Source organism: Leucopleurus acutus (assembly GCF_964270905.1).
Source record: "Leucopleurus acutus genome assembly, chromosome: 19".
NCBI lineage: Eukaryota > Metazoa > Chordata > Mammalia > Artiodactyla > Delphinidae > Leucopleurus > Leucopleurus acutus.
In genome coordinates this window covers 5,565,438-5,590,112 of record NC_139161.1, presented here as the reverse complement: position 1 = coordinate 5,590,112, position 24,675 = coordinate 5,565,438, and the positions used below count along the sequence as shown (strand labels likewise).

At 59.3% G+C, this 24,675-nt stretch overlaps 1 protein-coding gene across 1 annotated transcript in view; it reads left to right on the top strand.

Annotated features, from left to right (window-relative positions):
* The window catches only part of SDK2 (sidekick cell adhesion molecule 2), a 258,172-nt gene that overhangs the window by 217,138 nt on the left and 16,359 nt on the right, over positions 1-24,675 (top strand). Inside the window, exons 29-40 of the mRNA XM_082860149.1 lie at positions 456-650; positions 1,719-1,920; positions 3,041-3,144; positions 3,655-3,725; positions 5,620-5,755; positions 7,320-7,376; positions 8,708-8,809; positions 8,978-9,093; positions 15,214-15,400; positions 17,746-17,883; positions 20,155-20,316; positions 22,938-23,063. Of these exons, the coding sequence (XP_082716275.1) occupies positions 456-650; positions 1,719-1,920; positions 3,041-3,144; positions 3,655-3,725; positions 5,620-5,755; positions 7,320-7,376; positions 8,708-8,809; positions 8,978-9,093; positions 15,214-15,400; positions 17,746-17,883; positions 20,155-20,316; positions 22,938-23,063 (1,596 nt within the window). The remainder of the gene's footprint in view (positions 1-455; positions 651-1,718; positions 1,921-3,040; positions 3,145-3,654; positions 3,726-5,619; positions 5,756-7,319; positions 7,377-8,707; positions 8,810-8,977; positions 9,094-15,213; positions 15,401-17,745; positions 17,884-20,154; positions 20,317-22,937; positions 23,064-24,675) is intronic.

Here is a 24,675-nt window from a genome sequence, read left to right as displayed (position 1 = left end):
AACACACACGCGCACACACACACACACACACACACGCAGACACACACACACGAGAAGACTCATAGGCTTGAAATGAACAGCTGTGTGAACTTGAGCAAGTCGGCTTCCCTCCATGGCCTCAGCCCCTCACCTGTAGAACGGGGGATCGGACCACCTGTGCCGGTCCAGGGCTCAGTCCTGGCATCGTGCAGCGCCCGCCCCCTGTGCAAGCTGTGCCTCTGGAGACAGAGTCGATGGGGCTGGGGGGTTGGGGGGTGGGGGGAGGGCGTTTGGGCTTAGAAAGACCTGGTCTGGAATTCCAGCTTGGTCAATTCCTGGCAGGTGGCCTGGCCTCCCTGAGCCTCAGTTGCCTCGTCGGGGGCTGGGCTGGGGGTTGCAGACGCTGCATAGAGCACCTGCTCGTGCCCCCCGCAGCCCCACCTCCCAGCACGGCCCGTCTCCTTCCTTCCCCGCAGCCTACCAGATCACACACAGGCTCAACGCCACCACGGCCAACGCTGCCACGGTGGAGGTGCTCGTGCCCAGCGCCCGCCAGTTCACGGCCACCGGCCTCAAGCCAGAGTCCGTCTACCTGTTCCGCATCACGGCCCAGACCCGCAAGGGCTGGGGAGAGGCCGCCGAGGCCTTGGTGGTGACCACGGAGAAGAGAGGTGACTGCCCACCGGGACTGGGGAGGCCTGGGGGGCCTCGGGGGGGGGGCACCCGCAGCCGGCCCGGGAGCTCACACCATCTCCTCGTGCACAGCTGGGAGTGGGCTAGTTGTGAGTCTCTTGCCCTGGTCCAGAATGGAAAGTGGGCTCAAATCTCTGAGGCCAAGGTCAGCAAGGGCTCCAGCAGACTTCCAGAGCTGATCTGGGAGTTCCCCTCCCCAGGGTCCTGCCCTGCCCAGATTTTCTAAAGGGCGAGCCGGTGAGACCAGCTTCCTTCCTCTCTCCCCTCCTTCTCAAGAGGAGACCGTGTCCAGTTGGGTGGAGGATGGGACTGCAGCCTAGAGCCCTGGCTGCCGTCGCCCTGCCTCCCTGAGCCGGCTTCTCGCTCAAAGTTGGGTTCCCCAGAAGCAGGCCTGAGCCCCAGATCCCTGTGAGCGTGATTTATTAGACAGTGTTCCCAGGAAAAACCAGGAGGACAGTGCTTCTCAGCCAGGGTGCCCTTGCCTCCACCCCGGGATACTGAGCAGAGTCTGGGTGTCACAGGTGGAAAGGAAGCGCCCCTGGCATCTGGAGGGTAGAGGCCGGGGTGCCGCTACACATCCTGCAACGCACAGGATAGGTCCCGCAATAAAGACTCATCCACCCAAGAGCCAGAGTGCTGAGACCAAGAATCCCGCCATGGGGCGTGGGGAAGTGAGCAGAGGCCAAGCCCTCGCGGGGGACAAAGCCGAGTCCCACCGAGGGAGATGTGGGCTCAGCCCCACCCCACTGGGGACAGCGTGGGTCCCATCTCAGCACCGTGCAGACCGGGGCAAAGGAACTGGGGCGTTCACATCACCTCACTGTCAGCCCTGTGCTGGGGCTGCCCTCAGGGGGTGTAAATTCCCAGGCACCTGGACCTCGAGTAGCCCAGGGACACTCGCTGGCCAGGAGCCACGGTGCTGACTGTTGGGACCTGCGTGCAGAAATGGGATGGGATGGGGGCCATCAGTGCTCCCGGGGGCCGAGAAAGTGCACCCCCATCTCCGCCGTGGCCTCACCTGCTCCTCCCCGATCCACCCCCTCCAGACCGCCCGCAGCCCCCCAGCAAGCCCGTGGTGCAGCAGGAGAACGTGAAGGCACGCAGCGTGCTCCTGTCCTGGGAGCCCGGGAGCGACGGGCTGTCCCCCGTGCGCTACTACACCATCCAGACCCGCGAGCTGCCCAGCGGCAGGTGGGCCCTGCACTCAGCCTCTGTGAGCCACAACGCCTCTGCCTTCGTTGTGGACAGGTGAGGGCCCGCCCCCCCCCCTCCCGTGTGTCCGCCAGCATCTCCGCTCCGCCCCTCCCAGCCCAGACCCCGCCCACCCCCAGATCGCTTCCACAGCCCGCATCCCCCTGGGCCTCTCCGCATCCACGCTCATCCCCTCCAGCTCTGTCCTAACCTCCCTCCCCACCCTCTCTGGAGCCTTGTTAGGGCTGCCTCTTATTATCTATTTCTGGAGCCTAGAAGCCCCCTCCGTGAAAGGCTCGCCATCCTTCATTAGCTGGATTTCTCCAGCCAGGCGGAGCCTCCCTCTCCATCCTTAATAGGGGGGTGGAGCTTCGCTCCAAAGTTCTGCCTTCAATTTAATTCCTAGTGGGATGTGGGGTTTTTTGTTTTTTGGTTTTTTTTGTGGTACGCGGGCCTCTCACTGTTGTGGCCTCTCCCGTCGCAGAGCACAGGCTCCGGACGCGCAGGCTCAGTGGCCATGGCTCACGGGCCCAGCCGCTCCGCGGCATGTAGGATCCTCCCTGATCGGGGCGCGAACCCGCGTCCCCTGCATCGGCAGGCGGACTCCCAGCCACTGTGCCACCAGGGAAGCCCGGGATGTATTTTTAACATTCCAGTTGATGAGACCGAGAGTTTTGAGCAAGACGTTTCTCCTCACTCCCCCTCCCACCCTCAATAAATCAGAAAGGAAGCTGTTTGCCTGCAGAGGAAATGAGGCTTATCGAGATGAAGTGCTGGTTAACTCCTGAGACCCTCAGCCCGTCCTGAATTCACTAAATGCAAGAGAGGGCTGGCAGCCTTTGGGGGAGGTGTCAGCTCTGAGGGGAAGTTACTGGAGCTTTCCTACCTACAGGCCCCTCTGAGATAGGGGATATGTGGACGTTTCCACTTGGGGACCTTTGGCATCCAGCTGCGGCCAAGGTGAGGCCACACCCTGAGCTGGCCTGGTCTAGGGCACCCCAGGGCCTGGCCCGAGCTTGTTGCCTGTGTAGCAGACCGTCCTTCTGAACCTCCACGTTCCTGTCTGTGTGATGGACCCACAGCTGCTGGGGCTGCCCTGGGGAGACGGGAAGCAGAGGCGGCGGGGCAGGGCCGTTAGGGGGCACCTCTGTTCATCAAACCCGATTCCCCTACACAGGCTCAAGCCCTTCACGTCCTACAAGTTCCGAGTGAAGGCCACCAATGACATCGGGGACAGTGAGTTCAGCAAGGAGTCGGAACCACTGACCACCCTGCAGGCCGGTCAGTGCCCTCCACTGGGGTCTCTTTCTCTTGGTCCCCTGGGCACTTGCTGGGCACTGGGCATTCTCTTCTGGGGGAGGAGCCTCCAAAGATGGGTGGGGCACTGGGCCTGCTGGGCCCTTGGTCTGGCTCCCCAGGCAGAGTCCTGAGGAGGTTTGGGCCAGAGGGGCCTTTGCCATGGGCTCAGGACCCACAGCCAGCCTGGCATCCTCGTGTGTTTCTTCTCTGTCCTCGACGCTCATGGCCGACCCCAGGAAACCTCAGTGGGAGTGGGGAGGCCTGTGGCACTGGGCGCAGAGAGGAGGGGATCGGGGCCCTTGGGTTTGGGCTGGGGTCAAGGTCCCGGCCCCTCTCCCACTTTACGCTGGCTCTTTGTTGTACAGAACTTGGGGCGGTGGGCATGAGGAGGGGCTTAAGTGGGACCAGTGTCTGCAGAATCTGGTCCCATGGCTCCCAGGGGGCCTAAGTCCCACCCACCCCCAGAGCTCACCTGTCCGCCTCTCCCCCCAGCCCCTGATGAAGCACCCACAATTGTCTCGGTGACACCGCACACCACCACCTCCGTGCTGATCCGATGGCAGGTACGGCCGGGCAGGCGGGGAGAGGCCCGTCTCCCACGAGGACTCAGACACACCCTGTGCTGGGACCAGAAAGACAATAGCCCCCGCAGGGCTGGAACACGGCACCCACATGCGTAGACACGCACACGCACGCACACACACGTGTGTACACATACACATACACACCCTTCATTCCACCTCCAGATAATACGGTCCTACCCTATACCCTTCTGTGGATGAGGACCCAGACTCGGGGAGGTGACAAGAATGCCCCAGGTCACACAGCTACTAGGTGGCAGAGCCAGGTTAGGTGCCCTTACGTCAGCAGAATCCTTGCACAGAGAAGGGCTGGGGGGCTGTCAGGGCCTCCAGCGTCTCTGTGAACCCCAGCCCCGCTCTGAGTGAAGGGATTCCCGACAGAGACCAATCTCAGGTGTGCCTGCCTCACCTGCACCCAGGCTGGGCTTCGGTCCTGTCACCGTGAGCAGGAACCCATCATCCAGGTACAAAGAACCAGCCTCCCACCTCTCCTCCGCCAACCACCTGCTCATCCCTTCACGGCCTGAGGAAGACCCGGGACGCATCTCAGAGACCCAGCTGCCCGTGGGTGCCTTTAGGACCCTCCCCAGCCCCTGAAGCCCAGTCCCGGGGCTCAGCGGGTCACCCACGGAGGCCCCAAAGCCCTGAACTCCTGTCTCCGTTTCTCAGGATTAGAGGGGCAGGTGCCAACCTTTGCCCACCTGCAGCCCCCCTGGAGGGAAAGCCCTTGAAGAGAAAACAGAAGGGACCCCCCCCGACCCCTCCCACAGCTCAAGGCCCCACCTGAGAAGGACCGTCCCTTAAGTGAAAATGACCTAGTGCAGCGGGGAGCCAACCAAGGCTGGAGCAGATCGGGGCCATCGTGATGAAGGGGGCAGGGAAGCACCAGCTGCAGCCAGGAATACAGTTAAGGAGCTAATAAAAGGCTGAACCATTTTAGCAGGTTTTTTAGAAGAGGCGTCATAACTAAGTAGTTTCTGGGACTTCCCTGGTGGCACAGTGGTTAAGAATCCACCTGCCAATGCAGGGGACACCAGGTTGGAGCCCTGGTCCGGGAAGATCCCACAGGCCACGGAGCAGCTAAGCCCGTGCGCCGCAACTACCAAGCCTGTGCTCTAGAGCCTGCGTGCCACAGCTACTGAGCCCATGCACCTAGAGCCCGTGCTCCGCAACAAAGAGAAGCCACCGCAATGAGAAGCCCGTGCACCGCAACGAAGAGTGGCCCCCGCTCGCCGCAGCTAGAGAAAGCCCGCGCACAGCAACGAACACCCAACACAGCCAAAAGTAAATAAATAAAGTAGTTTCCACCTTCTCCAGAAGCCTGTTCTCCAACTCGTCTGAGGACGGGAGCAGGAAGCAAAGAGGAAAACGATCAAGGCAGAGAGGGGCAGCGCACGAAGACACGCCGCCCTCGTTCTTGCTGAAAAGCAGGGCGAGGACTCTCCCTAATTCCCGGGAAACTCCAGGAAATCCTGGCCAGGGCACGTGATCATGTGAGGAAGTTTCTAGACAAGGAACAACTCTTTGAGACGGTTCTGCGTCCAGAGTCATGCTCAGGGCCCCCATGATGCTGTGTGACCTTGGGCAAGTTCCTCACCGTCTCTGAGCCTCACTTTCCTCTCTGTTCAGTGGGGATGGCATGGTGATTCCCGCCCTGCCCTGCCTCCCAGGGAATGCTACAGGGATGGAGTAACCTCGTTGGAAATGCTTCGTAAATTAAGAATGCTCAATGCCACTTTGATTCCTTTTCCCGGTTAAGACACAGTGCTCTGTGGCTGCAGGACGCAGGATGGGGAGGGAGGCAGGGGCGGAGTGGAAGGGGATGCCCAGCCATGGTCCAGCCCGGCCGGCCCCACCCCCACTCCCTTCCCTGCAGCCACCATCAGAAGACAAGATCAACGGCATCCTCCTGGGCTTCCGGATCCGGTACCGGGAGCTGCTCTACGAGGGTCTGAGGGGCTTCACGCTGCGTGGCATCAACAACCCGGGGGCCAAGTGGGCAGAGCTCACCTGTGAGTGACAGTGGAGGGAGTCGGGGGCGGGCGGGGGCGTGAAGCTCTCAGCATCCTGGAATCACACTAACCCGAAACCCTGGCGCCCTCCCCTGTGTGTGCCTCTCATCCCATCCCATTCAGTCCCCAAATGCATGTTTATTGAGCACCTTCTATGCTCCAGACACCGGGGGGGACACCAGTGAACACGACAGACAAGGTCCCTGCCCTCTCAGACAGCTTGCAGGCTGGGGGAGGAGCCAGGCGCTGGAGAAGAAAAGCCTGCTATAGGTAATCTAAGACCGTCGGCATGGCCTCTGTGAAGCACATATTCCAGGAGGTCCTAAAGCAGGTGTCAGAAAAGGCTTCCCTGGGGGTGGCTGTGGTGCCGACACTGATGGATGATTCCAGGTCAACCAGTCCAGAGAAGGTTGGTGGGGGAGGGTGGATCCTGGCATGTGCAAAGGGCCTGAGGTGGGAAGGACCCAAAGCAAAGCCTGGTCATGTCCCAAGGGCAGCAGTCTGGCCCCCTCTGGTTCCTCAGGGAGATGACCATTCTGCCCTGGGGTCCCCGGAATCCAGCCTGCCTCTGCAGCAGGAAGGAAAAAATTCAAGAAGCCAAGTAAAAATCCCAGAGAGTCACACACAAGCAAAGGAATGACACGTTGTACTTCTGGGTTAGGATGGTTACTTTGGGGTCTTGAGGGCCATGGCCGGTGATGGGGTCCAGAAGCAGTTGCCCCAGTTCGAGGCGAATACAATGACGGAGGCAAGAGCATGAGGTTGGTGCCAGGGCGGCCGGCGTGAGATGCAGTCGAGGGCCTGTTTGGGAGATGTTGTGCTCTGAGCCCCACCACACACACGCGCACTGATTCAAGCTGGGGAGAGGGGGGCCGGTGGGACGGGGAGGGGTCTGGAGGATTTGGTCCCCAGGTGGGTGGTGGCACCAAGCCAGAGACACTGGGAGAACAGGAACAGTTTAAGATCCTCTGCGTTTTGATTTTCCTCCCATCCTTCTCGTAAACCCTCTGCACCGTGTCTCCTAGCAGGTATTAACAGACAAGATGATTGAACACGTAGCCGAGGAAAATTAATAGAGAACCTCAGAAAGCGCTGATACAGCAGCTTGCGTTATTTTGTTTTATTTTTTGGCAGACGTGCTGGTCGTTGTGATTTTATAGGCCTGTGGATAATACAGTCATATTTCCTGGTAGTAAAATGCTTTCTGGTTCATATGAGGAAGTTAACGACACCACTCTATCATGGCAGGAACTCAGCCTTAGACAAGGGACCAGAGCTGTCCCCATCTGGGGATGCTGGGCTCCCAGGGGCTCCTGTGCCCTGTGACCTCCAGCAGGTGCACACCAGGACGGGATGGCACTGTCCTGGGAGCTGCCTCTTCCCCCCCCCATCCCCGCTCCCACCCTGGCCCCTCACTCAGGAATCTGGAGGGCCCTTCCCTCTGCATGCGTGTTCCCATCCCGCCCCCCTCATCGGGGTCTGTGTGGCTCGGGGGGGCGTGTGTACTAACCTCCTCTGTCTGCTGTCTCCCTCCGGCCCCCTCCACCCCACCCCAACCCCGTAGCCTTGTACTCCGTGCGGGACCTGAGCCGGCCCAGCCTCACGCAGTACGAGCTGGACAGTAAGTCCCCCTGCACGGCAGCTCCCCGACGGGCCCCGCCTTCCACGGGGAGGGGAGAGGGGCCTCCGAGGACGCCTGACCACAGCTGAGTGGTGCGCCCACCTCAGGCTGCTTGAAGAAGGGGAACCCCCTGCACACGCGTGACTTTCCTGAAATACACAGAAAAGCAGGGGGTCGCCAGGGAAGGTCTGCTCCAGGCCACCGTCCATCAGTGCAGGACAGAAAGGGAAATGGCTAAGGCCTCGTCCTCCTGGGGGGCGGGGGATGGCGAGAGGAGGTGCGCGGTAGGGGCCGGGGGTCCACGGGCAGGCGTCCACGTTGCTGCCGCTCTGTCTCGTCCCATCAGAGGCACTTGTCAGCTCAGCTCTGTCTTTCAAGCCAAGGCCCACCCTGGAGTGAGCAGAGCCCCCGTCTTCCCTCAGGGACCAGGAAATGTCCCCACCTGGTGCCCCGAGCCCTAGCTCTTTCCTAACGTCCCAGAGGACATTCGGTTCTCCCCGAGGCCCGGAGCTTTGGACCAGGGGGGCCTCCCGTTAATGGCACGCGTTTGACTGAATTGTGCCTCTAGGTCCTTCCTGAACCGACAGCCCTCACGGGTGCAGTGCCAGGGCTATCGGGGTGCTTGGGGCTTCCACCTGGGGAGGGGGAGCTGTGGAGGGGAACACAGAGGAGACTGGGGGAACGTGTCAGCCACCCCCCAGCAGGGACGGCAACTCCCACCCAGGGTGTCGGGGCCTGTTTTCCTGCAGCTGCTCCCCTCTCCCAGCTTCCGTCTAAGCGTCTCCCCCCAAGCACCCCAACTGAGCAAAAACATAGAGTTTCTTTGCCCCAGATTCGCCTCCAATGAGCCTTTTCTCTTTAGGGCTGGGCCCTGCCCCCCGCGTTAAGAGCTGGTTGATGGAGACTTGGGGGCGGGGGGAAGCTGGGAACTTGAAGCATCTGAAGTGACCAGTGTGTCCAGGACAGGCAGGGAAGGAGTGACCTGTGACCTGGCGCCTCTGGGACAGTTTTGGTTCACACCTGTTGTCCCAGCATAAATGTTAACAGTGCACCTTTCGGTCTCAAAAATGCCCAAGGTGGTCACACTTGGCCAGGACGCCACCCAGTGTCACCCTGTCCAGATTCCCAGGGATGAGTCAGAGCATCCCTCTCCCCAGTGTCGGCTGCCCCACCTCTTACCTGTTCTTTCCTGAACCTGCACTCAGGGGTCCAGACTCGCAGGGGTGCGTCATCACAGCGCCCCCTGCAGCCGCCCCCCTCCACGCCGCCCCCGTCCACTGCAGGGCCAGTGACCTCTGTGTGCCTCTCCCCTCCCCCACTCTCACCCCCAGACCTGAACAAGCACCGGCGCTACGAAATACGCATGAGTGTGTACAACACTGCGGGCGAGGGGCCCTCCAGCCCCCCACACGAGGTCTTCGTCGGGGAGGCAGGTGAGCGCCGCTGCCCTTCCAGCCCCAGCACACCTTTCCCACGCCCCGCCCCGGAAGCCCAGTAGGAGGAGAGACGGGAGCTGGGGGACCACACCCCGCCCCCAGCCCACCTACTCTTCCTCCTCCCCGAGGTCCCCTCACGCACTCACCACCCCTCTCACCCTCCAGTGCCCACGGCAGTGCCCCGCAACGTGGCTGTCCACGGCGCCACGGCCACGCAGCTGGATGTGACGTGGGACCCACCCCCGCCGGAAAGCCAGAACGGAGACATCCAGGGCTACAAGGTACAGGCGCTCCGGCAGAGAGCAAGGTTCAGAGGGACACAGGGTCGGGTGGTGGTTGGGAGTGACCCAGCAGTGGTGAGGTCCCGGGGCTACACCTGATCCCCTGGCTGTTTGCACCCAATCCCCTGAAACACCTGCAGGTGGAGCAAGACTCCGCCCATCCCCCCTGGCGTCCTTGGGGCAGGAGGCGCTCAGATGCTAGAAATTCAGGACACCCCCCAGCTTGTATCATCCCTGGGCAGTACACCCCCCCCCAGCCCCCACCCAGCCCACCAGCTCCCGATGCCAACGTGAGACCTCTCAAAGTGGTTATCTGGCCAACCCTAGTTACCATATTGATGCAAACTGAATGGCCAATTAGCAAAGGACCACCGGCCAAGTGTTGGTAATTTCTGTTTAAAGTTATTTCTAGATTTTAGGCAACATCTTGTGTTATGGCAGGATTCAATTTGTCTCCAGACTTCGCAAAGCCCCTTAGAGCTCCTTAATCCTCCTGAAAGCCCAGTAAAGCTGGTAGGTTATAATGTTTGTGCCCATTGTACAGATGAGGAAACTGAGACCCAGGTTAGTGGTTCAACGAGGTCACAGAAAAAGCAGATAGATGGCAGAGAGTCAGATTCCAGGTCTGCTCGCCGTCACCCTGTGAAGGGTGGGGAGGAAGCGCTGAGCACACAACCGCTGGAGGAGGCGGCAATAACAGTAATAATAATAATCACGTGCTGCTCGTTTGGACGCTCAGCCCATGGCCATGTCTGAGGCCTACCTCCTGTGCCGCTGTCCAGCGCCGCTCTGATTCCTGGTGGTTGTTTGTTATTCCGGTGGGAAGGGTGGGAGCACCCAGGAGCTTCCCGGCTTCCCCGGCTCAGCCCTCGTCCCACAGGCAGAAACTGAGTTTCCACAAAGGTAAGGGCCTTGCCCGGTCCCACGGCTTGTGGAGACCCCATTTCAGACAGAATCTGGTACAGGAGTCTGGTTCTGTGTGGGGTGAAGGAGGCAGGAGAGAGGAAGAAAGGCGTCTCGCGAAGGATGCTCTGAAGATGGATGACGCTCCCGCGCAGCGCCAGCTGGGAGAACTAAATGTTGCGCCACTAGCATATGCCGCCCTGGGGAAGAAGGGAGTCGGGCAGGGCCTGCAACAGTTTGGCAGCCACCAGACCAGGGAGGTGTGGAAGTCTCCAGTTAAGGGACGGTCCCAGGAAATGTGTGGTTGCCCAGACATCACACAGCAGACATCCACGTGCTCAGGGAAACATCATAACCAGCCATGGACATTGATAAGGGAAACAGAATTGCCACCTCCCAGACCTGCATTAACATCCACGTTCACTGACCTTAACATTAACCACACATTCACACCACCAGCCAGTGGTTGCACCAGAATGAGCTGTGACGTGTGCAGGGACAGGCACGTCCACGCATCCGGCCTTTCAGGGATGCGTGTTTATTGAGTAGTTACTTTGTGCCTAGCAGTGTCCTCGGTGCTGAGATGAAAGCAGAGACAACGTGAGCTTATTTAAACTGTAGGGGAGGAAGCCAGTGATGCAAAGCAAAGGGCACCTCCAGGTGGTGGTAAGTGGAACGGGTCCAGGAGCAGGTTTGGCATTTTAAATAGGGTCGTTGGGAGAGCGCTTCCTGAGAAGCTGCCACGTGACCAAAGATGAAGGCGAACAGGGCGTGAATCACGTGGATCTGGGAGAAGAGTGTTCCAGGAGGAGGGGGAAGACGAGCAAAGGCCCTGAGATCCCTGGGTGCTTGGCGTGTACAAAGCCCAGCAAAGAGCCCCACGTGTCCCAGTGTGATGGGGCGCATCGCTTGGGGTCCTCAGGGCTTTGGCTGAATGAGATGGCAGCCACAGGGACTTGGGGACAGAAGAGGGACATGGGTGACTCGGGTTTTTAAAGGCTTGTGCTGGCTGTTGCGTTGAGAGTAGCCTGAAATGGGGAAAATGGAAAACATGAAGAGGAGGCAGCATCGTCCAGATGATGGTGGTTTAGTCCACGCAGTAGCAGGTAAGAAGCATCTGCTCTTGGTTCCATCTGAAGGGGGTAGAGCTGATAGAATTTGCTGAGGGACTGAATGTGGAATGTGAGAAAAGGAGAAGCAATAAGGATTTCCAAGCAGTTGGATGACGGAGCTTCCAGTTACAGCGCAGGAAAAGGGGAGACGGTGGGAGGGGGAGGCACGGAGGGAGAGCTGGTTTGAGACGTCTGTTGGACTTCCAAGGGGAGACACCCGAGGGAGCTGGACACACAGGTGCGGAGTCCAAAGGAGAAGGTCCAGGATGGAGGTGTGAACGGTGGGATCCTCAGCATATAGATGGTCCTGAAAGCCCGGAGACTACATACAAAACACCAGAAGTCTGAAAACGGAGCCTGGGGACCAAAACAAGTGATCGAAGTCTCAGAGCCCACATGAAGAACGTGCTTCCAGAAGGAGGGAGGCAGCAGATGTGCCAACTACTACTGAGAGCTCAAACAAGATGAAATCTAGGAAGCAATTTTTCAGGGACGGGCAGACAGCCCGTGAGCCTAATCCGGCCCCCCACTTGTTTTTGTAAATAAAGTTTTATTGTCATGCAGCCACACCCACTTGTTTACAGATCGCCTTTGGCTACTTTCAAGTCACAGGCAGGGTTGAATAGCTGCAACAGAGACCGTGAGGGCTGCAAAGCCTAAAATATTTCTTACCTGGCCCTTTACAGAGGGAGTTTCCAGAGCCCTGGATCAGCATTAAACAGGCCAAGTTCACAGGTGACTCTGATAAGAGCTGGGGGCGGGGAATGCCTGCTTGGAGTGGGTTCACGAGAGAATGAGGAGAGGCAGCCAGTACCGACATCCCTTTTGAGGAGTTTCGCTTTAAAGGGAAGTAACAAAATGGGGTAGAGACTGGAAAAAGACAGTCAACGGGACGGAGGCGGTTTTAAGATGGGAGGAATAACTCATTTGTGTGCTGATAGAAATGATTCTGGAAAGAGGAGGAATTTGGTGAGTCAGGGAAGAGAGGAAGCTGTGAGAGGGGCTGGGATTTAGTGCAGTAATGTGGGGCCCGCCTTAGTAGGGAGCCAGCAGTTCAGCCCTGGTCACAGGAGGGAGGCGGAGGGTAGGGACACAGGGCAGGAGGTGGTCCAGCTGGGGCAGGGAGCTTGTGGAGTCTTGTGTGATGGCTTCCGGAGCTCCGTGAAGGGTCCTGAGCCAGGAGTGAGGTTGGGGAGGGAGGGAAAATGGGGAAGGGTTGTGTGGAACTGTGATGCCGGAGACTGCAGAGAGTGGACCAGGCCAGTGTGTCACGGTGGCCGGGCCACGCGAGGCTGTGCTCGTGAACTGAAAGTGTGGCTTTCCTCCAGCGACAGCCAGCGATGTGACATGTGGGCATGAACCGGACTTAACCGAGGCTGAAGTTCGGCCTGTTGCCTGTGGTGAAGCCCGAAGGGGCAGGGAATTGAGACTAGGAGAAGGTGGTGATGACGATTCACTCCTACACCTGTTCCCGTCTAAGGACGGTGTTTATCCATTAGCAGATATTTATTGAGCATGATTCTAGGCGCTTGAGATGCAAGGCAGCCAAAGACGTGGGCCCTCCAGGGAGCGTGTTTTCTAGCAGACACCTGGCTACCCATCAGCGGGCACGGCAACTCGGCTGTGTGCCCTTGGGGTTGGGGTCAAGCCTCAGCCCCTTGTGCTATTTGCACAGATGTCACTTAATCCTCATCCAACAAAGGTCTGCTGAATTCGGTTCACACAGGTAAGACCTGCCTGCTGAGGGTGCCCATTTATGTACGTGTGGTGGCCCTGCATCCTGGACCCCCCTCCTCCCCTTCCCAAGAACGTGATGCCAGCCACTGGCACCCCCTGTCCTGCATTGTCACTTTTCTCATGCTGAAATATGTTGCATCTTTCAAATGCCTCTTCCTGGCCTCACGTTTGCGTCAGCCATTTTTCTGGTTGGTCCCTTTATGGCAGAAACCCTCCCAAAAAATGTCTGCCCGCTGCCTCTGCCCCGTCTCTCTTGAATCCACTCCAAGTAGGTTCACTCATTCATTCCAAACAGTGAATGAGTGAATGACTTCATGTGTGACTATCTACCTGTATCAGAAGACTGAAAACAAAAAGAAGAAAGAAAAAGGGAGGGGTTAGAGAAAAGCAAGGATTTGATGGTACCGAGTCGTCCTAACTGCCGTTCACACATGCCAGGTGGGGACACTTATTAGCTTTCTCACTTTTACGAACTTTCTCCAGGCAAATTGAGAAATTGAGAAGCCAATAGCGTGCCGAAACCCCGTTGGCCAGCAGGTGGCGCCAAATGCTCTCTAGTCCTCTGCGGGCCAGGGACTTGTAGCTTTCCCAACGCCTCGATTCTGAGTTCTAAAAGTAGTGAAGCAATGTTCATTGCAGCACTATTTGCAATAGCCAGGACATGGAAGCATCTTAAGTGTCTATCGAAAGAGGAATGGACAAAGAAGATGTGGCACATATATCCAATGGAATATTACTCAGCCATAAAAAGAAACGAAACAGTTACTTGTAGTGAGGTCGGTGGACCTAGAGTCTGTCATACAGAGTGAAGTAAGTCAGAAAGAGAAAAACAAATACCATATGCTAACACATATATATGGAATCTAAGGGAAAAAAAATGCTTCTGAAGAGCCTAGGGGCAGGACAGGAATAAAGACGCAGACGTAGAGAATGGACTTGAGGACACGGGGAGGGGGAAGGGTAAGCTGGGACGAAGTGGGAGAGTGGCATGGACGTATATACACTACCAAGTGTAAAATAGATAGCTAGTGGGAAGCAGCCGCATAGCACAGGGAGATCAGCTCCGTGTGCTTTGTGACCACCGAGAGGGATGGGATAGGGAGGGTGGGAGGGACACGCAAGAGGGAGGGGATATGGGGATATATGTATATGTATAGCTGATTCACTTTGCTATACAGCAGAAACTAACACACCATTGTAAAGCGATTAGACTCCAATAAAGATGTTAAAAAAGATAATTTTTCAAAAAATAAAGTAAAATTTTGTGTAGATATCCAAAATAATAAAGAATGGCACAGTCAAAAAATAAAAATAGTGAAGGATCTGCTGCTTCGCTGGCGACGAGTGGGTGTTAACCCCTGGTGAATATGAAGTAGAGTCGTCCCTCGGAATCCGCGGGGGATCAGTTCCAGAACCCACTGTGGATACTACCAAAATCTGCAGGTGCTCAAGTCCCAGTCGGCTCTCTGTATCCGCAGTTCCACATCCACGGATTCAACCAACCGCAGATCCTGTTGTACTGCACCTGTCTATTGAGAAAAATCCACGTAGAAGTGGACCCGGGCAGTTCAAACCCGTGTTGTTCAGGGGTTCAACTATTATTGGAAGCACTGTGGACACCTGCTGTGCTCCTGGACTGAAACTTTCTGCAGAATTGCCGTGTCTTCCTTCTTTTTACAACCTTTGCACGTCACCTTGGTTTTGGGAAGTGGGTGTCCATGACCCCCACTATACGGACGACACAACTGCGGCTCAGAGAAGTCACCTGGGCAAGTCAGTGGTGCGCTGGGGTCAGCCCAGGCCTGCCTGCCTCTACAGTGCGCTGTTCCAGCTGTCATGTGTGCCCCTGGGGGCCTTGTCAACCTGCAGATGCTGATGCCACAGGTCCAGGGTGGGCTGACACTGCATCCCTAAGCAGCTCCTAGGTGATGCCGATGGGCTGGTCCTCAAAGTCGACTCTCGGCTGGGTTTGAGGTAGACTTCACGCCAGCAGTCTACCTACACTGCACTCAGGGTCCTACAGAGCAGAATTGAGTTATTCCTACAGTGGCAACATTCTGAGGGCCACCCGTGCCCGCGCTCTGCTAAATCCTGCAGGCACTGCAGTGAACAGACGCATGGGCTCTCTGCCCTCATGGGGTTTACAGTCTAGCAGAGACTGAAGGATTAGCTGTGAAAAGGAACACTCTGGAAGGGTTTCTAAAACAGCTCTTAAATACACCTATACTATTTCTTGGGCGACTCACAGCTCCCATCCAGGTGTGTGGATGGTACGAAAGCAGGTGTGTCTGAGACCCTGGGATCAGGCGGGGGCAAGGGGGGAAGCCGGGTGACTGTCTCCCTCACTCCAGATCCTCTGTGCCCACAGATTTATTTCTGGGAGGCCCAGCGGCGGAACCTCACGGAACGGGTGAAGACGCTTTTCCTGGCCGAGAACGGCGTCAAACTCAAGAACCTGACTGGCTACACCGCCTACATGGTCAGCGTGGCGGCCTTCAACGCCGCGGGGGACGGGCCTCGGAGCACGCCGGCCCGGGGCCAGACCCAGCAAGCAGGTGGGGGACAGACTGGAGGGACAGACGGCGGGGAGGGCGGGGGGCACCTGGCGTCCGCGATCGTGGGGGAGTGGAGGCAGCTGAGCGATCTGGCCTGGGTCCCCGGGCCCCGTGGGACGTCCTCCAGAGTGGGAGAGCACCGCCCACCCAGAGGGGCCTAGATATGAGTGCCCAGAAGAGGGGCACTGTCCCCAGAAAGCCTTGGAGAGGCCCCCAGATCTCGCCCTTCCTCCCCCCATCTTCCCCCAGTAGCCCGCCTTGCCGATGGCCAGTCCATGCCCAGCCAGCCGCCTTCTGCTCCCGGTCTGTTCCCATCTGACTTTCTCATATCTCCCTGGCTTTGTTCCCTCCACCAGTATTTACTGAGCATTCTCTGTGGGCCCGCACCGGGCCATATGCTGGGAACACGACAGTGAATAAAGCCAACAAGGGCCCACTCCTAGGGAGGGAGTCGGATGGTAAGCAAGCATCTAGATGAATTAACCTCAGGTGGTAGTGGGTGTGAGTGAGCTAAGGACTGAGGCAGGGAGTGGACAGATGGCTTCCGATGGGTTTGCCCGCGGAGGGCTCGCGGAGTGGCTGACATCTGAGCTGAGATTTCGGTGAGAAGAAGCCAGCCGCGGGAAGTTCTGGAGGAGAGGGGTGTTCCGGGCAGAGGGGCCAGCAGGTGCAAAGGCCTGGAGGCTGGAGGGGATTAGAGAACAGAGAGAAGGCCAGGTGGCTTGAAAGAACGTGAGTAAGAGTCAGGTGGCAGAGGGTCTGGGGGCCTTGGAAGGAAGTTTAGGATTAATTCTAAGCGTGCCGGGGAGCCATTGGTGGGGATGAGCATCTGGGCAACAGGATCTGTTTGTGTTTATAAAAGATGGCCCTGGCTGCTGTACCAGGGACAGGCTGATGGAGGGGAGAGGAGGGAGGCAGGGAGGCCAGTTAGGAGGCTGGGTGGCGGGGCGGGGCAGAGGAGTGGGCGATGCTAAGAACCCTGCAGTCCACACGTGCAGAGCCAGCCCTCTAGATGGTATCTAGAGGCACTTCTCTGGCAACAGTACACTTGACCTTTCCGGAAGCCCTGAGGACGGGCAGGGCAGGAGTGACCGGTTTCACGATGAGCAAGGGTGGCCTGGGAAGTCACGCTTCTCCCCTAAGGTCCCCCAGCTGGTCCATGGGGGAGCAGAGACTGGGGCCCGGGATATCTGGGCATGTCCTGGGCTGTCTTCATGGCACTGGTCCCCTTCTTTGCCTGCCATCGAGTTTGCTCTACGTGGATTTGAATACAGGCCTTTTGGCTTGAAACATCTTTTCCAACCTTCTCCCTGTTTCCCATTCTGTCAATTACCTTTCTCTTAAAGACAGGGTGAGACCCCGTGGAGTCGGTTCCTAAGTATTGCCCTCTTTGGGGACAAGCTCTGGTTCCCGAGGGTCGATCTGCCTGCCTGTCTGTCCCGACCGCTCTCTGTCAGTGTCATCGGCCGGATGTGAGCTCCTGGGAGCCTGGACGCTTCCGTCAGCAGGACAAAGTGTTCTGTCTCACGTCCCTCTAACAGAGGGGAGGCAGGAAGGGCCTCCAGAGCTGGCCTGCGTCCTTCAAAGACGGCTCCCTGACGCTGCCTCCCGGGGCTGGAGCGGAAGCCGGCCCAGATTAGCTCCGGCTCCGTGGGCGGGCAGCTCCGGACAATAATAGCCCGGTCGTCCCGCTGGAGCCAGCTCGGGACGCTGCGTGGTTGATGTTCCCTTCCCTTCCTCTCTGTCCTCCCCCTCTGACCTCTCCCCCCCTCCGATGTTTCTGGGGTCACTCCGGGATTCTTGGGCCAAGAAAGCTTCTCTTCCAGAGCGTTGAACGTTCCTGTGGTGTGGTGTCTCTCGGCAGTAATCCCCGGGGCCCCAGGAGCAAGAGAAAGTCCACGTCCGTGGCAGTTCTGGCAGGTTGTTTAGGGCCCACCCGATGCTCTGAGGCCCAGGCACCCCCCAACCTCCTCCACCAGGGAAGCCAAGGCATCGCCCGGCCCCGCAGTGACCCCGGGGCTACAGTCCAGGCGTGTCCTGCGCTCTCAGCCAGGGCTCGGGGCCACTTAGCAAGAGGAAGCCAGCGTTCTCCAACTTTAGGGAAAAGAAAGTCCCCTTTTCTCCCAGTACTTGGACTCTGATGTTGGAAAGAATGCTAATGACCTCAGCGGGGGAGGGAAGGGGGTCCAGTGACCTCTAGTGACCCCTCCCACCCTCTCTGGCACGAAGCCCTGCTTTCTGCTTCTTCCCGGGCCCAAACGCCCCTGCTGGTTCCTTGGAACCAAACCCAGGGCTTTGAACCTCCAGGAAGGAGGAAACAAAGCCCCTCTGCTGTCTCCCCCCAGCCCCCAGTGCTCCCAGCTCCGTCAAGTTCAGTGAACTGACCACCACCTCAGTGAACGTGTCCTGGGAGGCTCCGCAGTTCCCCAATGGTGTCCTGGAGGGCTACCGGCTGGTGTACGAGCCCTGCACCCCCGTGGACGGTGAGTGGGGCCCTCCCTCCCGCGGGGATCCCCAAGCCCACCCTCGGCACAGGTCCCCTCCGTGATCACCACGCAGAGCCATGAGCCCCTCCCCGCTTACAAACGGGAGACTGAGACCCCGACAGGACAGGCCGGGGCATCGCCAAGGTGAAACAGTGGCAAGTTGGAGGCAAAATTGCAACAGTAGCCCCGGCCTCCTGACCCCTGGGAGAGAACTTTAAAATACGTTCTCCCCTTCAGTGGATGGAAGCGGGGAGGAGTGGAAGGACCTATTCCGAGATGGATGGTAGAGATGGGCCATCCCCCGATGGTCCCGTCCTACATGTGCCCGCCAACCTCAGGGGCTCAGCCTTCCTCCGGGTTAGTTCCTCTTTGCCTCTCGTGGGGGCAGGAACCCCTCTGAGAATCTGATAAGAGCCTTGGAACCTCTCTCCGAAAGGTGCACGAGTCCGGGAATCACTGCGGCCCCGCTGCCCCCTGGGAACCTCAGCTCAAGCCTGTTGCTCGGCAACTAGCCTCCCTCCCGCTTGCCCTGAGCCCTGTTCCTCAGTGCCCTCCCCGCAGCCCCGCCCCGTCCATCCAGACCCCCGTCGGGGCCCTGCCCCACTCCTGGACCCCTCCACCTGCTGCCCCCACCCCCCGGCCAAGATTAATGCTGTTTGCTTAGAAAGGCAGGAAGGAGATTGCACCCCTGGTGGCCTGTGTCCAGTTCCAGAGCCCAGTGAGGCCTTGGGGGTATGGCTGGCCTACCAGGTGGCACCCTGGTGGCTAGAGGTGACCGCTTCTGGGGTCACCCCTCCCCGACGGTGGAGCCTGACCAGCACAAGGGGCGGAGCCCTGGGAGCCGAGGCGGCCAGCAGTTCTGGGTCAGCGGCGGGAACAATGGCCCTCAGTCTTCCCGGCCCAACCTGCGTGCCAGCAGTTCACCGGGTCTGGAGGTCCCGAGGGGGAGCTGGGCCCCAGGAAGAGGGGTGGTCAGGTGCAGGACACAGGAAAGGGGCCATCTCTCCCACGGAAGGATGGAGAGGACAGAGGTCACGGGGACGGGACGCAGGGGGACAGACGGCTCCTGTTGCCGTGGCACCAGGGGACCCACACCTGGCGAGGCATGGTCACTTGGCCTGTCTGTTCCTCAGTCCAGCAAACAGGCCCCGCGAGGATGCAGCAACCCCTGCTTCTCTGTAGGGAAAACCGAGGCCCAGGCCAATGAAGGGTTTGCTCAGAAAAGTCGAGAGGCCAGGTACCCAGGGCTGCTGTTCCGGGTCCCAGGGTGCATCACCACGTGACCCCACGGGCACCTCGCTCCTTCAGGAAGCCCCTCGAGATCGCCCACTTTTCTGTCCATCAGGACTTCATTCATTCAATACACTGGGCCCCAACCCTGAGCCAGACGCTCTGTTATTTTATTTAATCTCGTGACACCTGGCCTAAGATGCCACTGATACCCTCAGTCAGTAGAATAAAGCGAAGCCAGGGTAGGAGACATGCTCAGAGACCCCCTAGGCAGCTCTGGGGTCTGAGCCCAGCCTGCTGGCCACAAAGCCTGTCTCCTGGGGGTGGCCGGCTGCTTGGTGTGCATGAGAGAGGAAACCCGGTCCTGGGGAGGCTGGCGGTCGGGAGGATTTTGACTTGGGAGTCACGGCACGCAAACTCTCACCTCCTGGAAGCCATCCAGCCTCCCGTCTAGTTGCCGAGATTTGGAGTGCTGTAGCGCCCTCACTGTTGCCCTGAAGAGCCTGGCGGGCTCAGCTGGTGGAGGGCCGGGCGTGGGCTCCTGGCTCTTGCTGGTACAGGAGGAAGGAGGTTGTCCTGGGCTCTAGGGGCAGCTGCACCGGTGTCCCCTCCAGCTCTGGACGGTGGTGTCTTTACAGAAGCACTCGCCGGAAGATGATCCTTGGGGTTTGAATTCTATGGGATGGAACATGGGGGACCAAAAACGGGGTGAAATATGTTCGGCGTACAGTGGTTAAGTTAAGCGAGATGGTGAGTTGTTTTTTCCCTCCAGATGCTGAAGGACCCTCTGGGTTTTCAGTCAACAGACAGACAGACAGGCAGGCAGGTAGGCAGGCAGGCAGGCAGGCAGGCAGGCAGGCAGTACATATATATTCTTGAGAACAGCCCGCGGGCTGTGTTCTGAGAGCAGTCTGGAAAACACTCTGTGTGGCCAAGGGTGCTTGTCCCAGCCTGACTCCAAGGGGGTGCAGCCCCTGGCCAGCTTCTCCCCCATGGCCTCCCCCGGCCCTACATGCGGTGTGTCCCCCTCCCCCCCAGGAGTCAGTAAGATCGTGACAGTGGATGTGAAGGGCAGCAGCCCTCTGTGGCTGAAGGTGAAGGACCTGGCGGAGGGGATGACCTACAGGTTCCGTATCAGAGCCAAGACCTTCACCTACGGGCCCGAGATTGAAGCCAACGTCACCACGGGCCCCGGAGAAGGTAGGGGAGCCTTGGGCGGACGCGGGGGCTGCTGTCTCCATACACGGTGTTCAGCCCCCCAAGTCGGAAGGGGGTGCCCAGAGCCGTGCTGGAGCCTGGGGGTGCAGAGTTGAGCAAGATGGGGTCTCTGGTGGAGCACGTGGGCCCCTGGGGTTGTAGGGGGTGGGCCTGGGGGGAGGAATGGGGGGAGGAGGGGGGGTATGTAAAGGGGGAGATTCCAGAAGACTCCATGGGGGTGAAGTCATCCATTCAGATGGCTGCATGGGAATACAGACTGGCATCTGCAGAATTCTGCTGTGGTGGAGCAGGATGGGAAGGGGTGGGTGTCCAGGTGTGAGGGAAGGCTGGCCGGCTGTGGAGTGTTTCTCAAGGTGCCACTGATGTCAGATCCCCCGGGGTTCCTGTGATAAGTACAGATTTCTGGGTCTCAGGAAGTTCAGCATCTCTGTGCAGCCACCCTGGGAATGTGCATTTGAACGAGAGCTGAGGTAGCTCTTTGCTACCCACTGTGAAAACCCACGCTCTGGGGGTCTTCAGGCTTGGGAAGATGACACTGGGCAGGGCCAGGGGGCACCTGCTGGCTGCATCCTTCCTAGACAGAGGGGCAGGGTTGGGGGGAGGGCAAGAAAGGAGCCAGGCAGTTACAGGCCAGGCCCTGTGCACTGGGCCTGGGGGGAGGGGAGGGGAGGGAGGGGAGTACCGGGGACCAGGGAGGAAAGAGTGGCTTGGTTTGGGTTTTGCGATGCCTCTTGGGGTCATTGTCAGGCTGGGGGAATTCTGCTGGGCAACTTGAGGTTGAGGCTTAGCTCCCCAGCGTCTCTGTCACCCGTGCAGTGTGTCCCAAACATAGAATCCACCTCCCAGCCACTCTGAACTTCCCCCTCGGAGAAAGTACACAGCCCACCCCAGACTCCCCCTGAAATCCCTCCTCCCCATCTTCCCCGCCCATCAGCCGGGAGTGGAGGAGGCCCCAGCTCAGCCCGGGGCTGGGAGAACCCGGGCTGGGAGAGCCGCTGCCCCCCTGCCGGGAGAGCTGGGCCTGCAGAGGCTGCCTCACCGGCCTGGCGGGTTTGCCCAGGGGCTAGTTCAAGGCGGCCCCCCTTCACTTTCTCTTCCTGGGCACTTTGTATTCCCTGCCCCTTGTTCTGCAGAAAAGCCCTCTGGCCCCTGGGCTCTGTTGGAACAAAGCCTGCAGGGCTGCAGGGGGAAGACTGCCAGGGAGCTGCCCCTGCCCCGCCTCTGCCCTCCCCCTGCCCCCAGCCTCCCCCCATCCCCCCAGCACCTCTCACCTGAGCCAGCTTGGCTTCCTTGGGAGACAAAAGCAGGAAGCTAGCCGGCAGGAACAAGGACAGAGCGGTGGCTTGGGGACAGGAGAGGGCCGCCTGGAGGACAGGGGGTCCTAACCGGAGGCTTGAAGTGACGGGGGGGGGGGGGGGGGGGGGGGATCCAGAGGGGGGCGGTACAGAGCTGGGGGGAGGGGCCTCCGAGAAAGCACTGAGCTGCGCCCACCCGGCGGAGGAGGGGTCAGCAAGGGCAGATTGCAGCTGGGTGTCCTTCTCCCTCCAGGCTGGGCAATGCTGGAAATGCTGGAAGCTTCTAGTCCAGGAGGAGATGACAGCTCCTCTCAGCCCCGAGGGCTGTCCTGTGCGCAATGACAACTCAGGATCCCAAGGGCCCCTGCCCTGCCCTTCACATCTCCCTCGGGCTGTGTCCCACGCCCTCCATCCCTCAGCCACCTTTGCCCTGTGCTGTGGGCAGGATGCTCGTTAGGGGAGGAAGGGGGACAGGAAGGAAGGCAGTGAGGCCCTTTGAGGTCACGGGCGGTGCTGGACGCGGGCTGGGCAATGGGCCGCCACGCTCTGGTAGTGAGTCTCTGGCCTGCTGTCCGGCTGCAAGCCTTCACAGGCCCAGAGGATCTTCAGTCTGAAGCTGGGCTCTCAGCTCCTTTCCCCGCAGGCGTCCACAGGGGCCACCGGGCCAGCCAGTCACCCACCCCCTCACTCCCTGGCTCACTCCCTTGTCCCATAAGCACCTAGGAAGACCTACTGTGTGCCAGGCCCTGGGGGTACAGGGCTCCAGATGTCGTGGGGAACAGCAGACAGGGGCCCTGGGGGCAGTGGGAGCCGGTGCTGCAGGGCACCCCAGGGAAGAAGGGGTACAGGACTCTTAGCAGATAGCACGGGCTCACTCCTCTCACTACGGAGGCGAACGTCTGTCTCCTGCTCTGGCCCCTGGGGCCAGTACCCCGCGTGGCCGACTTAACAGAGCCAGCAGCGGGGCCAGGTTCTTCTTCCTGTTGGACGCAAAGCTTCCAGATCCCCCTGCGGCCCTGGCCTCCTCTCTGGCCTAGCCTTAAAGCAAATGCAGCTGGGAACCTTTCTGGCATCGTCACATATACCTCTCCTGGAGTGCAGGGGCTCTGGGTGACCTGGCAGAGAATAAGTCAGACCCAGTAGGCCTGTCCAAGAGGCACTTCTTGGGCCTCGGCACGCGCAGGTTCCTGGAGCCCCTGGCCGAGGTTGGTTTTGACGTCCAACACCTCCTGCTGGAGCTCAGGAAGACAGGCTGGGCGCCTGTTCTGGCTCCCATGCATCGTCTCACCCACTGTGTGCCGTTCACAGGTGCCCCCGGGCCGCCCGGAGTGCCCATCATCGTGCGGTACAGCTCGGCCATTGCCATCCACTGGTCCAGCGGAGACCCCGGCAAAGGCCCCATCACCCGCTACGTCATAGAAGCCAGACCTTCAGGTACGTCCCGCCCGGGCTGAGCCGGCTTGCCCTCAGGAACAGAGTGCCTCCACCTGGGGCACTGATGTCGCGTGAGAAGGGGCTTGTGCTCCCCCAGGTGAAGCTAGAGGCGGCCCTGTGACGAGTGGGAAATGGGACTTGCATCCTTAGTTAAGGGAAACCCAGGAGGCCCCGGAGAACAGCTATAATCACCAGGTGAGGACCGACTCATGTAAGGGTCATCCAAGAAGCCAGAGAACAGGGCTTCCCTGGTGGCGCAGTGGTTGAGAGTCCGCCTGCCGATGCAGGGGACACGGGTTCGTGCCCCGGTTCGGGAAGATCCCACATGCCACGGAGCGGCTGGGCCCGTGAGCCATGGCCGCTGAGCCTGCATGTCCGGAGCCTGTGCTCCACAACGGGAGAGGCCGCAACAGTGAGAGGCACGTGTACCGCAAAAAAAAAAAAAAAAAAAAAAGAAGCTGGAGAACAAAGATTTGGGCTCCCATCTGCTAAACACCCATGTCCTCCACACGACCCCACTGACGAGTGCCCCACAAGGAGGCTGGCTGTCCCCCGGAGCCCCAGCTGCCTCTTTGAGGCCCGTCGCCGCTATCATGGCTGTCACTGCAGTTCCTATAATGTCTCAGTCTCTCCTCTCAAGCCTGAAATCGAATCACAAGAACTTCCAAAGCCATCAGGAGATGAACGGTTGATAAGTCGCTGCAGGGGGCTGTCCGCCGAGCTCCTGTTTCACAGTCGAGGTGACACCTGCTCCTGCTTTTCCGGCTCCCCTTACCCCCAGGAGCTCCCCTTACCCCCAGGAGCTCCCGGCCGCGGCCAGCTCCCTCCGTTGCTAGGTTTCTGAGTTAATCAGAGATGCCAGAGTCGGCTCAGGCTGGAGGCTTGTTCTCCGTATTCCGTGGATCTGTGATTAGGTAATTGAAGTTGAGAAACAAACAAAAAGACTGTGTTGCTCCAGCACGAATAGCAAATACTAATCAGAGCGGGAAGCCAGCATCTCAGTAGCTAATACTTCTAATGGGGTGCTGACACATCCCAGCGACGTGGTTAGTACCGCGGGGTGGCTGAGCGCTGAACATCTCAATAGCAAATAGTTCATTCCAGCGGTTCCAGGAAGGCGCTACCACCCTGCCATTGCCTTAATCTTGGACTAATAACTGCAGTCACAGATAGCTATTACATCCAGCAGCTCAGATCCAACGTGTAGCCGGAAGATACGCGCAGCCTTGGCACCCTCCCCTCTCCAGATGGTCCCTCCCTGGCCCTCCAGGGCCAGCTGCTGACTTGGCTGGGAGACCTCCGCGTGCTTCTCTCAACCAGGGCCTGTGCCTGTTTCTCCCATCCAAGTTGGCCTGCCGGGGCGCCAGGCTCTGGAATGTTGGCGCTGGACTTCAGCCCTGTGGATTTTCCAGCGTTCCCTGGGAGGCCCGGCAGGGGACCTGCCGCGACTCGGCGCACACACTTGGGGTCAGGTTTGGGGGCCGCGACTCGGCGCACACACTTGGGGTCAAGGACTGAGTGTCAGAGGAAGGATCAAGCCAGGACCCCCTGAAGGGCGGGGATTCGGGGTGGTACCCGAGAGCTGGTGACGGGAACACGAGGGGAATGCCGT